The 14,381-nt window shown below is 43.5% G+C and overlaps 1 protein-coding gene across 1 annotated transcript; it reads right to left on the bottom strand.

Moving 5' to 3' along the window:
- Nucleotides 1-649: 649 nt before the first annotated feature.
- On the bottom strand, nucleotides 650-14,369 carry ino80da (INO80 complex subunit Da). The gene is made up of 10 exons (XM_015055152.1): nucleotides 13,861-14,369; nucleotides 11,433-11,679; nucleotides 10,503-11,314; nucleotides 10,004-10,103; nucleotides 9,556-9,780; nucleotides 9,334-9,443; nucleotides 9,032-9,165; nucleotides 8,229-8,449; nucleotides 7,953-8,116; nucleotides 650-5,510 (listed from the first exon to the last, which is right to left on the bottom strand). The coding sequence occupies exons 2-10, from the start codon at nucleotides 11,648-11,650 to the stop codon at nucleotides 4,474-4,476; spliced, it is 3,021 nt and encodes a 1,006-aa protein (XP_014910638.1). The 5' UTR covers nucleotides 11,651-11,679; nucleotides 13,861-14,369; the 3' UTR covers nucleotides 650-4,473.
- Between the last annotated feature and the right edge of the window lie 12 nt (nucleotides 14,370-14,381).

Below are 14,381 nucleotides of genomic sequence, written 5' to 3'. Positions count from 1 at the left end.
AAGTCTAGATAGTCACACAGGTCACATTTGAAAAATGCATTGTGCATTTTTTGAGTTTCTTTGAATTAAAGCGTGACAAAGCATCATAAATCTGTAAGGGAACCAAATATTGTTTTTCACAGCAGCGTGACCTTTGGATAAAATCCTCACTTTGTTTGACTTCCAGCAGTTTAAGAACCACACGGAGGCGTTTTTTTTTTTTTTTTTTCAGCAAATACCTCACAGCAAGTTTTATTTATACATCCAAAAACAAACGGAAAAAAAAAAAAAATCAGATTTCTCACACTATATACAGATATTACATACAGTGTTTGTACACATATTACATAGTTTGTACACAAGAAAAATATACATAAAAATGTAAACTTTTGTATACAAAAAATACCTTAGACAAGTCAAACAAGGACCAATAACAAAAGGTGACTAGATTAGCTCGTCCTATCTTTAAAAACAGTAATACAGTACATTCAATGAGTATAGGAATATCGTCAGCCATCTCTGAAGTCGAGCAGTTACATGTGCCTGCGAGCCCTGCTGGAAGGATGCCGTACTACGTGGCTTTGTCTGGTGCGGCGACTAATCTCATGCCTTGTGGTTACAGCAGTGTTGCCACACTTCCAACCGTCACTCTTAACCAACCTGATTTTTTTATATATTTATTTTTTTTATATTATTTTTTTATTGAACGTGGGAATACCAGAGAAAGAGAAGCCTCCGCATCTCTGGAGGGGGAGTGGGGGGGAGTTCTCTTTGGAAAAGGGAGAGAAAAGATCTGGGCTATCTCACAGCTGGAAACAGGTGGGGGTGGGGAGGATCTGGTAATTATGTCATAAAAGATGAAGGCAAAAATAAAAGGGCAGGGTAAAGAAAACACCAGCCTCTACCATTCCTGTGCAAGTCTACGTGAAAAAGCAGTGACGCACGCGACCCGACGTGAATCCGGTCGATAACTACCGCCTCCCCCCACCCACCACCCCCCGCGCCTCCTGATGTTTAATAGCTATCAAAAACACGACAGCACGCACGCGTTGATCCCCCTCCCACCGTTTGATAGCTATTAAAAACAAGACTCACTCCACAACATGCAGTCGCCACTGAATACGTTGCAAATAACTTCAACCCATTGCTACTGAAGAGTTCACCAACAAACCCCAAGATAGAGACTTCTATGCTATATACCAAGTTTTCAACAATTTGTCAGTTGCTATTGTATATATGTATAAATCTATCAAAAGCCAATGTTGCACTGTTGTGTAGGTTGGGGGAAGAGGTGTGGGGAGGCTTTTGTTTGCAAAAAAAAAAAAAAAAACTAACACCAGACCCCCAGCTTTGCATCCTATAGCTTAAAAATCACTTTATTCAGCTTTACTTCAGACGTGCAAATTACACCACTCACATAAATGTATTCAGTGCCATGCAAAAAGTATTCACACCCTCTGAACTCTTTCCCAGATTGTCATGTTGAAACCACGAGTTTCAGTGTTTTATTGTGATTGACCAGCACAAGATAGTGCATAATTAACAAGCGGAAGAAAAATCATGCATGATTTTCATGATTTTTTTTTTTTTTTTAAATGCATTAGTATTTTAAATTGTGGCATGTGTTTTCATTCTGACCCCCTTACTCTAACACCCCTAAATGAAACTCAGTGTAACCATCTTATGGCTTTTAGGATAAATTCTGGACATTTAGGTACAAAAATAATTTTGTTCAGAGCTTGGTTTAATCATCTAAATGTTAAAGGGCCGGGTTACTAAAAACATTCACGTTCAGCTTTGATTTTGGCTCCAAACGTTTGCAAAAGCACCAATTATCCTCATAAAAAAACAAAGAGAGAGATTAGACATCTGGTGTAATTTTGCTGTGAAAAGTGAACTCAAGTAGAGATGGCAGACAAGAGGAGCTGTGAGACGTCCAAAGCGTGGGTACGGGTTGGTGCACGGCTCATACCAAACATCCGGTGGTTGTCGGAACCATTTAATTCGTGTAAAAAGTCGGCCAAGAAACGACCAAGACTGCAGGGGAATCCAAGGAACCTCAGTTGATTTGTGTGGAAACAGTCGGGCTTCAAAGATGCAGACACCGATCAAGAACCCATGATATGCAAGAGTCACTGAACGCAACAAAACGCGGCAAGCACCTGATTTATGAGCAACTGATAATGAAAGTAGATGGAAATTTCTGGGCTATATTTTGTCAAATATTTTAGTAGCTGCACTGAACATGGGAACATCTGTTCAACAGAAATAGCAGTTATTTAGGATAGATATCGTAATCTAGCTGGTCTTTTGATATACGTTTGCGGGCAAGAAAGTTTATTGTTTAAGTGTAGCAGACAGTTTCAAAACTCAAGTGATGCGTTTTAATAATCACAATTTTATAATGAATCAAAAATAATCAGGTCTATAGTTGCTTTCATAACTGAGCTGCCTTGGCAGGGAGGTGCTAAAAGGCTATTTTGCATCTTTTTTGTGCATTTGGGCAAACGGACATCAGCTCTGATTCAACATCTGCATCACTTGGACTGAATTTACGCCACAATGAAGCTGTAATCTTTAAAACGCATCAATATCTAAAACGGACACAGTTTCATGAATGTTGGTCCAGTTCTAAGGTGATCTAGATACAAAAAAAGTGACATGGACATTTGTAAAAAAATAAATAAATAAAATAAAATAAAAAATATATGTTTAATGAAGGTAGATTAAAATGTCAAAATAAATTGAAGTTAAAAGATTTTAAGAGAAATGCATATTTTTATGTGTAACATGATGGAATGAGGAATAACATATGGAAATATTTTCCGTGCATCTCCAGGTTTAGTAATCGATATAATCAAACTCCAAATGTTTCCAGACTCAGTAGGAACTCGGAAAGCTGCAAACCGACCAAAACGTGGCCGTCCCCCCGAACAAGCAGGGTGGGAAGGGAGAGCATTAAGCAGCAAAGAGGCCCATTGTAACTCTGGGTGAGCTGCAGACATCCACGGCTCAGGTGGAAGGATGAGGTCCAACCATTACGAATGAACTCCGCAAGTATGATGTTGATGAAAGCCTGGCAAGAAGAAAGCCATTGAAGTCCTGTTTGTAGGTTGTCACAACCCATGCAGGGGACATAGGAACAACGTGGATGAAGGAGCTCTGGTCAAGTGAGACCAAGATGCAAGTGGGGCAGCAGACACACATGTCTTCTCCACCATGAAACACGGTGATGGCAGCATCATGCGTTTGAATCGCCAAGAGAGTTAGTGACCAAAACCTCTCAATGTGTTAAAGACGATAGAGGATTTAAGAGTAAAAATGCAGTCAGAGCTACAATGGAAGAAGTTTAGAAGTTTAGATCAACGCATAATCCCACGCCAGAATGGCCTACTTAAAGTTCAGCACAATCTGAGAATCTCCTAAAATCCTACAAAATGCATGCAAGTTAGCGGTTGAAACATGACAACGTGTGGAAAAAGTTGATAATCTTTGCAAGGCACTGTAATCCCGCTCCACACCGCCTACATCTTCAATCTGCGAATGAGCTTTCCCGCTTTTCCAAGCCAGTGAAGACCGGCGTGTAGATGTGGACCAGGGAGCACCTTTTGAGAGGAGACACTTAAAAGCCCCTGCAGTTACCACCGCCGCCACTGTCGCAAGAGATGGCCTGAGTAAAAACGGTTGTAAAAAAAAATAAATAAAAAAAATCTGGAGTTTTTAAGACGCCGAGGCCAAATAAAACCCGATCCGGCTGGTTTCAGGAAGTGGAGCTACAAGCAGTGACACCAGTAAGAATACCTCACAATCCTGTGAGTGATGGTAATGTGTTTTTATTGCTTCAAGAAACTATTACCTTCAAGTGTCTACTAACCACTCTTAGTGCCACAACCTACGGTGAGGTCAAAGACTGTTCCACGTCCGGGCAAGCCAACAAATGAGCACATATAATATACACCATATAAAAACAGCTGTTTAAAAGTATTTTGGTGACTATTAAATCGGACTGAATCAATATTATGAAGACAGTTAAATAGCTTGAAACATAATGGGTTACAAAAAACGTCACAATGACTACTCTCTTCTTGAAACCAGAGTGTATAAAACAGAGAAGGAGGCTGGGGGATGCAAATGGCCATCTGAGAAAGGCAGGGTGCGTTTGATCGTTTTTAAGAAAACCGGGCGAAGCAAACAGAGCGGCATCTGGGATTTCTGAGCACTGGTATAAATAATCTTTGCTAATGTCCATTAATTTATCACATAATCTAACCACAGCCCCCCCTACTGACAAATTGGACTCACAGCTACTTAAAATCTGAAAACCATCCGACTACAGGAAGGAAGAGGAAAAAAAAAAAAAAAAAAAAAAGGAAAATCTGAGATTGTGCAAATTCATTACCAAATAGTGCACGAGAACCACATTGCACACATAAAGCAAATGAAACGGGTTAATCGGAAGCCGGTCGGCCGTGGAGTCCGCGCGGCCGCTGCCGATCATTTACTTTGCGTGAAGGGTGGCGTGGCGCTGTTGGCACTTGCAGTGGTGGCACTAACTAGCGAGAAGCCGGCAGGGGGCGCCGTGGAGCTGTGACTGGGCTGCACGTCTTTCGGGATGCCGCTGTGGGAGGCCAGTTGATGGCCGAAGGCCGCGCTGAACTGAGGGAGCTGTTGCTTGGGCTGTGTGGGGGTCAACAGGTGATCGTGTGAGGAGGAAGATGAGGAGGAGGAGGATGACGAGGAGACGGGGGGAGCTGTTAACCCCGTCACGGCGCCCTGAGGCATGGCCGACAGAGCCGCCATGGGCTGCAACGTTACTGAGTGGGTAGTGGCGGGTGGCGTGGACAGCGAGGTGGTGATGAGATGACTCTCTGACCTGATGAGACTGCCGAACTGCGCAGGGTCGGCGAGGGGGAGGGGCAGGTTGTTCCACGTCGAGCGAGGCGTCCCCGGAACGCCACCTATAGGAACCTCCAGCAGGAGGGGGGTGTCCGTCTGGAAGGAGGTGGTGTGGGGGGAAGATATGTGGTCGCTGTACGGGGACGGCACGTGCTCACTGCTGTAGTGGCTGCCTTGGGGGGACGACGCCGAGACCTCCGGTTTGGCCAGGATGTGGGAAGTGTGCGTCCGAGAAAACGTTCGCTCTGCTATGGAGGTCTGCGTGAGCAGGGCGATGCTGGTGGTGGCCGCTGCCGCAGAGGAGGGGGATGTCAGACCGGAGCACGACGGAGGGGGCTGGCTGGTCGGCTGGGACGGCGAGAAGTGGTCCCCAGTGGTCTGCAGCAGGTTGTCCTCCAGCTCCAGGCTGGTGAAGTTTTCAGTAGCGATGCGGGTGTTGAGCAGGTCCCCCATGCCGCCCGGCTGCACCGGTCCGGGGAACATGGCCATGGCCCGGTGGTCCACCGCCTCGCCTGCCGCCAGATCCCCCATGGATGTCAGGCACACCAACGAGTCGGGGTAAGACCCCATCGCCTGCAGCGCGCGGACCAGCTCTTCGGCCTCCTCCGTGGTGGGCAGCAGCTCGCCGTTCTTTACTGCGGAAACATTTAGCATACGTTCCACAAGTAAACACAACAGTTCACAGGTTTCTACAGCAGGGTTTCCCCCAGTGTATTATAAGCCTGGCGGCCCGCCATGCTTTACTAGCCCCGCCGCCAGGGCTAGTAGTTGTTTTTAGACTAGTTGTGGGTTTAAGTAGCATTTCACTGGAGATCTTTTCCCGTAAAATCAAATCTTTTTTTTTTTTTTTTTAAAGCCGGGCTGCAAGCCTCTCTTTTGCTCTTAGCATTTCACTAGCAGAGCAGATTTATTCCTTAAGAATAGGTTTATAATAGATAGGTTTATAGTTCATGTATTTAAAGCCGACAGCGTGCGGACTAATCACACAGCTGACGCCTCTGCGCTTTGCCTCGCGCGCTGCCGCTGCTTTACTTCAGCGGTATCGCGCGCGCCTCCTTTCACTCAAACTGGACTCAGGCTGACCTGTATGGATATTTACATCAACCTACTGTGAGGAATTACGATCCTTTGGAGAACTCTAGGTAAGAGTTTAAAACTCGCCGCGTTAGCTCTGGTTGCGCAGCTCAATGTGAACCGCAGGAATAACTTGTAGCGAATTCAGAGGCGCGTTGTGGAGCGGTGAGAATGATTTATTTTTGTGAACGAACAGTTATATGCGGTGTTTACATCTCAACACGCTGCCCAGCGTGTGGCTCTGTGTCTGTCTTCCCTGTAAAGTTTATGTCTGTGGTCCTGGTTGGCCGGAGCGTTTGTGGATAACGAGCAGCGCTAACCACATCATGCAGGTTCAGCCTGGTGAGGAGCTTTAACGCTCTCCTCGGAGTCACGCATCACGCTGATTTTATATTATTTTATTATTAATTTTAGTATTATTTTTCCGGTTACACGATGCATCAAACCATATCAAATGCGTTGTCTACTTAGAGTTAATACGCGCGGCCGCACGGAGATCTGAGAAACTCGTCCCATAAACTTGACCAACCAGAATATTTTCTGTGACGCTTATTAAAAACTCAACAGACATGAAATGGAAGAGCTACTAAAGCCACATTAGCAGCACTGAATTAAATCTCCTGTTAGTTGCGCATCTCTGCGTGCAGCAGATTACCTCATCATGCAGGGCCGGTCCAAGGCTGTATGAGGGCTGGAGCAGAATCTGACTTAGGGGCCCCTTTTGTTGCTAAAAACATCAGCACCTCTAACAGCTTCTGTGTTAGATTTAGTGAAATATGGGAGAAGGGAGTAGTTTAATTGGTCAGCCTAAAAAGCAATAAGTTATCATCGCAGTTTACTAATTTATATTTGTAAATTCAAAGATTAAACTCACAGCATCAGATTGTTGCTATGGTAACAAAACAATCTAACTATAAATAATCTTCTTTGAAGTTTTACAAAGTAAACTTGCCAGCTCCTTAAAATCTTGTATTTAAATGTTAAACAATTTAGAATAATAAAATGTATCTATGCCTAAACAATTTAATAAAATTTAACAGCATTGATAATCTCAATAAACAAGCGTTACATTTATGTATCTGTGGTGTGTTTTAAATTATTAGCATTTATGGGACCCTTGAAGCCCTTGGGGGCCTGATGGAGCTGCTGACTTAATTTGGTGCAAATTTGTTGTTTTTAGACTAGTTGTGGGGTTAAGTAGCATTTCACTGGAGATCTTTTCCCGTAACATATTTGCTAATACTAACACGGTGCGCCGCCGGTGGGCCGACTCAACGACCCGACCACCAGGCTTAGCAAGTTTTCTGGGGGAAACCCTGTACAGGTTCCAGCAACTCAAATTTAAGACTTTCCAAGGCCAGCGTGAATGGGATTTAAGATTGCGTCGCCACAGAAACGTACGAACTTCGTCCAGCCGACTGGCAATAAATTTGCACTTACCCAGGATAGATGCAAAAACTAGCTAGTTAGCAATGGTATTTTAGCAGCTAGTTAATGGTATCCCCAACTGTCTTGAATCACTAAACGCAATGAAGACATCTTAGAATGCAACTAAAACTTTTGTCTGACAGTAGTCCTGTCAAGACATAATTAAAGACCTGGGAATTTAAGACTTCAAGGATTTTTTTTTATTGTCACATTAGCTTTTTTTGTTTGAAATTTGGACTCAGGTTCTAGATAAAGAAGTCTAGTACACATAAATGACTAAATAAAATTTTAATTAATTTAAGACATTTTAAGATCTTAATTTTTAAAAAATAATTGAAGCTTTTTTCATGATGCACTGAAACTCTGGTTCGATTTGAATTTTCTCCACTGGCTTGCAGGAAAGGAAGGAAAAGAAACAGATGGAAGGAACTTTAAGACAATGGGGTTGAGATATGAATACAAATATTCTCTTTCCTTTCCCAAACCAAACCCAGAAAAGTCACTAAATTCACCGAATGCATCACAGATTAGGGAGATTTCTCTGTTTGTAAAAAAAATCAATCACTGTGCCGAACCTTCAAACAGGTCGAAATCCTGCAGGTCGTCAGGTAGCCGTGGTAACACGTCGGCGAAATCGTTTAACTCCTGGTTCAACTCAAGGTCATTTGGAATGTCTGCCATGTCGTTGGTGATGTCATCAGGAAGCTCATCGGTGCTGAGGTCCGGAGTCGAAGGGCTCCTGCAGCAACAAGAGGAGAAGTAAGACCATGTCGCCGTGGAGACGCTACACATAAAGAACAAAGAAAGTTTTGCAGCCTGTTTTTGAAATTTTTTTGTCCTATGACGCGGACCTAATGGCAGCCTGCGAGGGCATCACAAGGCTCGTTGAGGGCATTCCCAGATTGCCCTGCGGCAGCGCGGGCGGGATGGGCTTCTGCGGCCTCCGCGGTCCTCTCCTCCTTTTCTTCTTGTGTTTTTTGGTGAGCGCTGGCGGTTTGGTCTTTTTACGTGGCTTTCGCTGCTGCTGCTGGTGCTGCACTCTCCGGTTTCCGTCCCCACGTAGAAAATTATCCTGAGCAAAACGAATGGCAGCAAAACAGAGAGGGAAGAGAAATGAAGACAAGAGACGGATTAAATGGTGTCCAAACAGCACATTTGCAAACTTAAAGCTCAAATGGTGATGGTTGAATGTTAATCCTGTGGCAGGATATCAATGCATGTTTATGCAGAGTAGGAATTACTTTACTACTCTACAAAAATCGTGGGATCCACAACAGATCAAAACTTGTGCAAGAATATGATATTCATGCTAATGATAAAATTGGAACCAAAAGTGTACACCAACTAAGACTTTTTCTTTTTCTAATCACCTGGAGTTAAATTGGATACTTACTGCTATCCGTCAGTCCAGATTATTATTTTTTCCTGTTTATTTATTTATGTCTTCAAAATCTGAAGTCTGCATACATTTCCTCAGTATTTCGTAGCTTTGTCTTTGACTTGGCTCAGACCTTTTGGGTTTCTTTCCACAAACTTCACACAACAGTATGTGGCTTCTGCACATTTGTAACAGAAACTGTGGAGCCATCCAATGTTTTTCAAACCGCCTCCTCACAATGTCTCTGACATGTTATGCATCAGCTGTTGAACTCACCATCTTTTTGGCATGCTCTTCGCAGAGGGGCGTCTGGTGCGTAATATCAAACACAGGGATGGAGCACTGTTGACCGTCTGCAAATTTGGCTGTGCAACTAGCAAAGAGCTGCTGAGAACGATTCAACAGTATGTCTGCAGAGGAGAATGAAGGAAAAACGACGACAACATGCTGGAAATAAAACATGCTACAGTGCTACGGTGACGCACGTCAATGAAGGGGAGTAAAAATGAGAATTGCATCCGTTATTCTGAAACTGTGGCATCCAGCTCCAACATAGAGCGAAGCGGTGCAAAGGATACGCTGAAAACAGTGTTGAGTGAAGGGCAGAGCTGTGTTGCTGCAGCTCTGGCCCTTGGTGGAGCCCGTGCAGGTCACTGCTTGTGTGCTCTGTGGCCTTGCTGGAGCCGCACTGCAAAGACAAAACACACTCCGGACTCAGCAACCGACTCTTTTCCGTTAACGCGAAAAAAGTTGTAAAACTTTTTTTTGTTTTTTTTTTCCTCGGCCCAGCGTGAGATTACCATGGACTGCTGTGAGAGTTTCCACCCAGCTCCTGGATCAGCTGCCCCGCGCAGTCAGGGTTGTTGCTGGCGGCGTGCAGCAAGGCTTTCCGGAAGGCGTAGCGGTACCTCTTCTGGCGGATGCTCGCCCTCTCCTGTCGGCACATGTGCTTGTATTTCTCCCGGAGGTAAGAGCAAAGCCGAAGTAGACGTGCTCTCCGCGAAGAACCACCGTCGACTTCCAGCCTTAACGAGAAACCAGCGAAAGTCATCACAGTGTGATAGTGACACGATATCTAGTGATGGGCGATAAATTGGTTTTATTCATTAATTGAACTTTTGGGAAACTGCTTTTTTTTTCTCTCTCATCAATGCACTCTTTAGTTCAGAGTAATGTCAGTCCAGGGATTTTATTTTTAAGCCACATTGCCCAGCCCTACATTATGGTTAAGCGTTTAAAGATACAAACCCGTTCTCTGGTCTCCACGAATTCTGAAATGGAGTAACCCTCTCTGCATCCTCCTGTTCGTCATCGTCGTCATCTGCACTGTCTTCTGACCAGTCCAAACCTGGAACAAAGCTACTTAGACGGGCTCATCCATCTCAACAAGCTCTTACAAGTTTGTAACTACGAGCTACACCGTACTGATGTCGAGTCGAGCAGAAAGGGCTGAGCTTTTCACATTTTTTTAGCTGCAAATGCATCCTTTGCTGCACTAAAATAATTCTGATATTGAATTCTAGGCAATAAAATGATTATTTTCTTATTTTAAAAAGGAATTAGTTTGTTTACATGCATCTTTAAATATTTCTAACATTTTATAAGATGGGCCTTGGTTGAATAAAAAAATCTGCAGAACGTGCTCATTTTTTTTATGCAATTACTCGTACAAATAAGCGATAAAATAATCGTAGTAGCTGCTGCCCTAATGCAAACACCTCTGTTTTCAAATTTTAAGACAAGTCACCTAGATGAGAGAAGAGGTCTCCATGCTCCCGCTGTCTCTTGGCACAGAGCTGCACCAGGTGTTGCAACCTGACGAGGCAGTCGGGAGACGGCGAGAAGGCGGAGGGGTGCATGACGACCACGGGCCTCTGATTGTTACTGCCAGCATCCTTGCAGCAGACAGGCGGCTGAGTAGCAGCAAAAGGCATTTTCCTGCTGAGCGACGGTCCAGAATGTTGCCCTGAATTGGGCAATGCGTTTGCAGGCATCCCTGGAGGCAGAAAGTTGACTGTCTGAGGTGGTAGTGGATTGCATAATAAACCCTGCTGCTGCCCTGGGAAGGGGAAGGACGACACGCCGGGCTGCTGAGGCGGCTGGAGGAGGCCCTGCGTCGGCCGCGGCAGATGGGCGTTGAGCGGCGAGGAGGGGTGAAGGCGCGGAACCGGCGACGCCGTAAAGTGCTCGGGAGTTGGCTGGAAGAGTTCCGCGTCTTGGGAGAGTTTCTGGTTGAGCGCCAGCCGACTCTGTAGCTTCTTCTTGATGCTGCTCACTTTCCGAGGGGTGCCCACCTCCTCTCCATCCGTTTCGTCCTCGTAAAAGGCAAAAGGGTCCAGGAGTTCGCCGTCAGCGAGGGGTAGCAGGCGCGAGCAGGGCGGAGACGGGGGAAGTTCATCTATGCCGTTAGTGGCTCTCAGAGCCAAAGAGGGCACCGTTATTTTGAGAGCCACTGACTCCAGGTGAGCCCGAGGACGCATTTCCTCTAAAGCATCGTGCTTCTTCTTGCGCTCCTTCTTCGGGATGAAACCGAGAACCTGCAGGTGGCTGTTGCAGTATCTGGTAAATAAGAACACATCCCCCAGATATTCATCAAAAAAAAAAAAAAAAAAAAAATGATTTTTTTATATGCAGAAGTGAATCAAATGTGCCACACGTGCACTCATTCAAAACCCACCTGCGATCCTCAGACTTTGGGATGGGGTTGGTGCATCGCTGACTGTTGTATTTTGCCACATATTCACACTGCTTGAAAGGAGCCGTCTTGTCCTCCAGAACGTGTCGGATGCAGAACGCGTACCCATTGAGCCTGCGCTGCTTGCACAGCTTCGGACTATACGAGCACAGCGGCTTATTGTCCACCTCTGAGAAGTGTATGTGTTTGCCTTCATACATCACGTGACTCTTGTCCTTGAAAACATCAGCTGACAGGACAGAGGAGGGAAAAAAAAATAATTAAAAAAAATCACAACTCCAAAACTTTACAACCATCCATGCACTCTAGAGATAAATGAAAATATTCAGTTATTATGTTCAACCACATTGTCTTGCAAAAAAAAAATAATAATAATAATACGCTCTGTATTTTTCACATTTTGTCTTTTCCAGCTGACAAACATTGATGTATTTTCCTGGAACATTTTGCAATAAACCCCCAACACAAAGTAGCACATGACTGAAAAGTAGAACAAAAATTATTTATGGTTTACAAGTTTTTGCTCCAATAAAAACTTAATAAACACTGTGGGGTACATTTGCAATTCATTCCCTGACTAGCAATTTTCCAAATCATGCCATGGACTCGAATCGGATTTGGTCTGAACTTTTACTAAACAGTATTTAGACCAATGCATACAAATACTTTTCTGTTGCTACAGTGGAAATGCTTTCCACTGTAGCAAACTGTCCAAATTGATGGAGGGCCTTTGCCCCACTCTTAAGACTTAGCAGTTTTCTTCAAGGATCCCTCAGTACTGAACTGTTCGCATCCTCCCTTTAACTCTGACCAGCTCCTGGCTACCTGCTGAAGAAGTCCATTCTCTCAGCATAATGCTGGCTGTCATATCTATGTAGATGGTGTCTTTAGGATAATGTGTAATATTAGTTGTTCACCACACATTGCAAAGGTTTGTTCCATCTAACTTATTCCACGTGTTTGCTCTGCACCCTCCAAATACACTCATCAACTTTTAGTTGGTTTTATTATTTTACAAAATGTCAACTTCAGCTTCACAATTATGAGTCATTTTGTGTCACTCTGTCACATAAACTTTTGAAAGATTACAGTGGGGTTAGAGGTTATAACATGACAAAAGGTGAAAATGCCAAGGGGATGTTTTTCAATAATAGATGGAATAAAAATAGCCATTTTGTATACAGCACAATGCATTTTCTACATATTGAGCAGATTTCTTCTGGTTTTGTTGCAACTTAATAACTGGCAACTAAATCCAGTTAATATCTATAAATACAGGCATTTAAGGAAGTCAAGTCAAATTCATCTAAAATACTGATTAATTCCTTTCATACTCTGATATTTTATATGCAAACACCTCTAAGTGAGAAATTTGTGGCAACCATATGTGTAATTTCAGTGTCAATTCAAAACTTACTAAAAGGGAAACGAAGCAGACATTGACTTCCAAGTGAAGTCAATGTCGAAGAAGCACGTGTTATCTTGGTTATAGTGACAAATTATATATTTTTTATTTATAGCTGAGATATTTAAAAACTTTTGTTCTAAAGTAGCTGTGAGCATCGTTACATCTGTATTAATATAAATTACAATTCGACACAGTGTAAAGTTTAAACTGTGCTCTTTATTGTGGTTAAAGGCTTAGAGGCGGGGAAATAAACATTAACTAATGTTAGGTTAGCTTTAACTACTAAATGAATACCATTAGCGTGCTACATTAGCTTAGCGAACGACGGGAGGCACTTAAACTTTATACAGTTATACTACAAACAACTGTATATCTACTATTTACCTATGTCTCATTTTTTAAGTATAACCGTAATATTTGTTAGACAGATAAACTCATTTTTTACAAGGGCTGAACAAGAACACCTATTTTTTTTCCCTGTTAGCTAACAAAGCTAAAAACACAAATTAGTAGGCGGTAGCTAACCAGGAAACGGAAACATATCCAAACAGAGGTCTATTTCCAGTTTAGATTATTTCGAAAAAATAAAGCATAAACATAAGATGCCAGCAACAGCTTGTCGGAGCCTGTTTTAGTCATTTACCGTAATGCAACTGAAAAGATTTATGGTCAAATACTTTCAAACAAAGGGTATACATACGAGGATTACGGCCTGTTCTGCCGAGGCCTCCGCAAAAATCGATGAGTTATAGCCACTGTAATTACATAATGTAACATTTGCAGGCTGTAAACAACTAAAACGTTTATATTACGTATCTTACTCCTACTCTAGACGACCAGAATTTAAATATTACTGTAAAATAATGATCAAATGTATTAAATAGTAAAGGCCTATTAACCTCGAAAAGACGGCGACCTCTAGTAAATTGCCAGTCCGACTGAGGCCCGCGTAATGCGGCGCACTCAGAAATCGATCCCGAGGCTGCTCACGACTCCGCTTACCTTGAATGGGTTTGGGCTGTACACGATATTCGCTCCAGATAGACGGCCGAAATGTCTATTAGAATCAGCTAGGCTACTCGGGCATCGATATTCCAGGTAGGATAGTAACGGCGGTCTTCATCGAGCTCGAATTTTCTTGAAATATGGACCCATGTAAATATAGGCTACCCAGCGCAAATTACAAGCCGTAGGTAGGCTGCTGAGGACATTTGTTGGATCCACAGCAGACTCCTCACAGCACCACTACAGGCACTGCGGGGACATGACAACAATCCACTCAACAACAACAACCTCTCCTACCATATTGGAAATTTAACTTTGTTAAAATCTCTACAATGTGCAACTATGGCTGAATGAAACAAATTATGGTGTGAATGAAGGACAGTGCAGTTCACGTGTTCGGCACTGAAACAAATTAGTCCGACAGAGGATAAAAATCCACCTGGACTCCGACTATAATCGTCCACATGAATGAGTTATCAGCCCTCCTGCCACACTGTTGCCCCGCTGTTCACTAATGA

Source organism: Poecilia latipinna, unplaced genomic scaffold (genome assembly GCF_001443285.1).
Source record: "Poecilia latipinna isolate Pla-1442-1.1 unplaced genomic scaffold, P_latipinna-1.0 Scaffold1299, whole genome shotgun sequence".
In the NCBI taxonomy this organism is placed as follows: Eukaryota; Metazoa; Chordata; class Actinopteri; order Cyprinodontiformes; family Poeciliidae; genus Poecilia; species Poecilia latipinna.
The sequence above is the reverse complement of the archived record's forward strand: the minus strand, read 5'-3'. Positions and strand labels throughout refer to the sequence as shown.

Bases quoted from the DNA above. Each gene is read 5' to 3' on its own strand.
- ino80da (XM_015055152.1), bottom strand. From the start codon at position 11,650: ATGTATGAAGGCAAACACATACACTTCTCAGAGGTGGACAATAAGCCG. The intron at 9,166-9,333 runs GTATCCTTTGCA...TCTCCTCTGCAG, and splicing joins CACTCAACACTGTTTTCAGC to ACATACTGTTGAATCGTTCT. The intron at 8,450-9,031 runs GTGAGTTCAACA...CGTTTTGCTCAG, and splicing joins AAGAGCATGCCAAAAAGATG to GATAATTTTCTACGTGGGGA.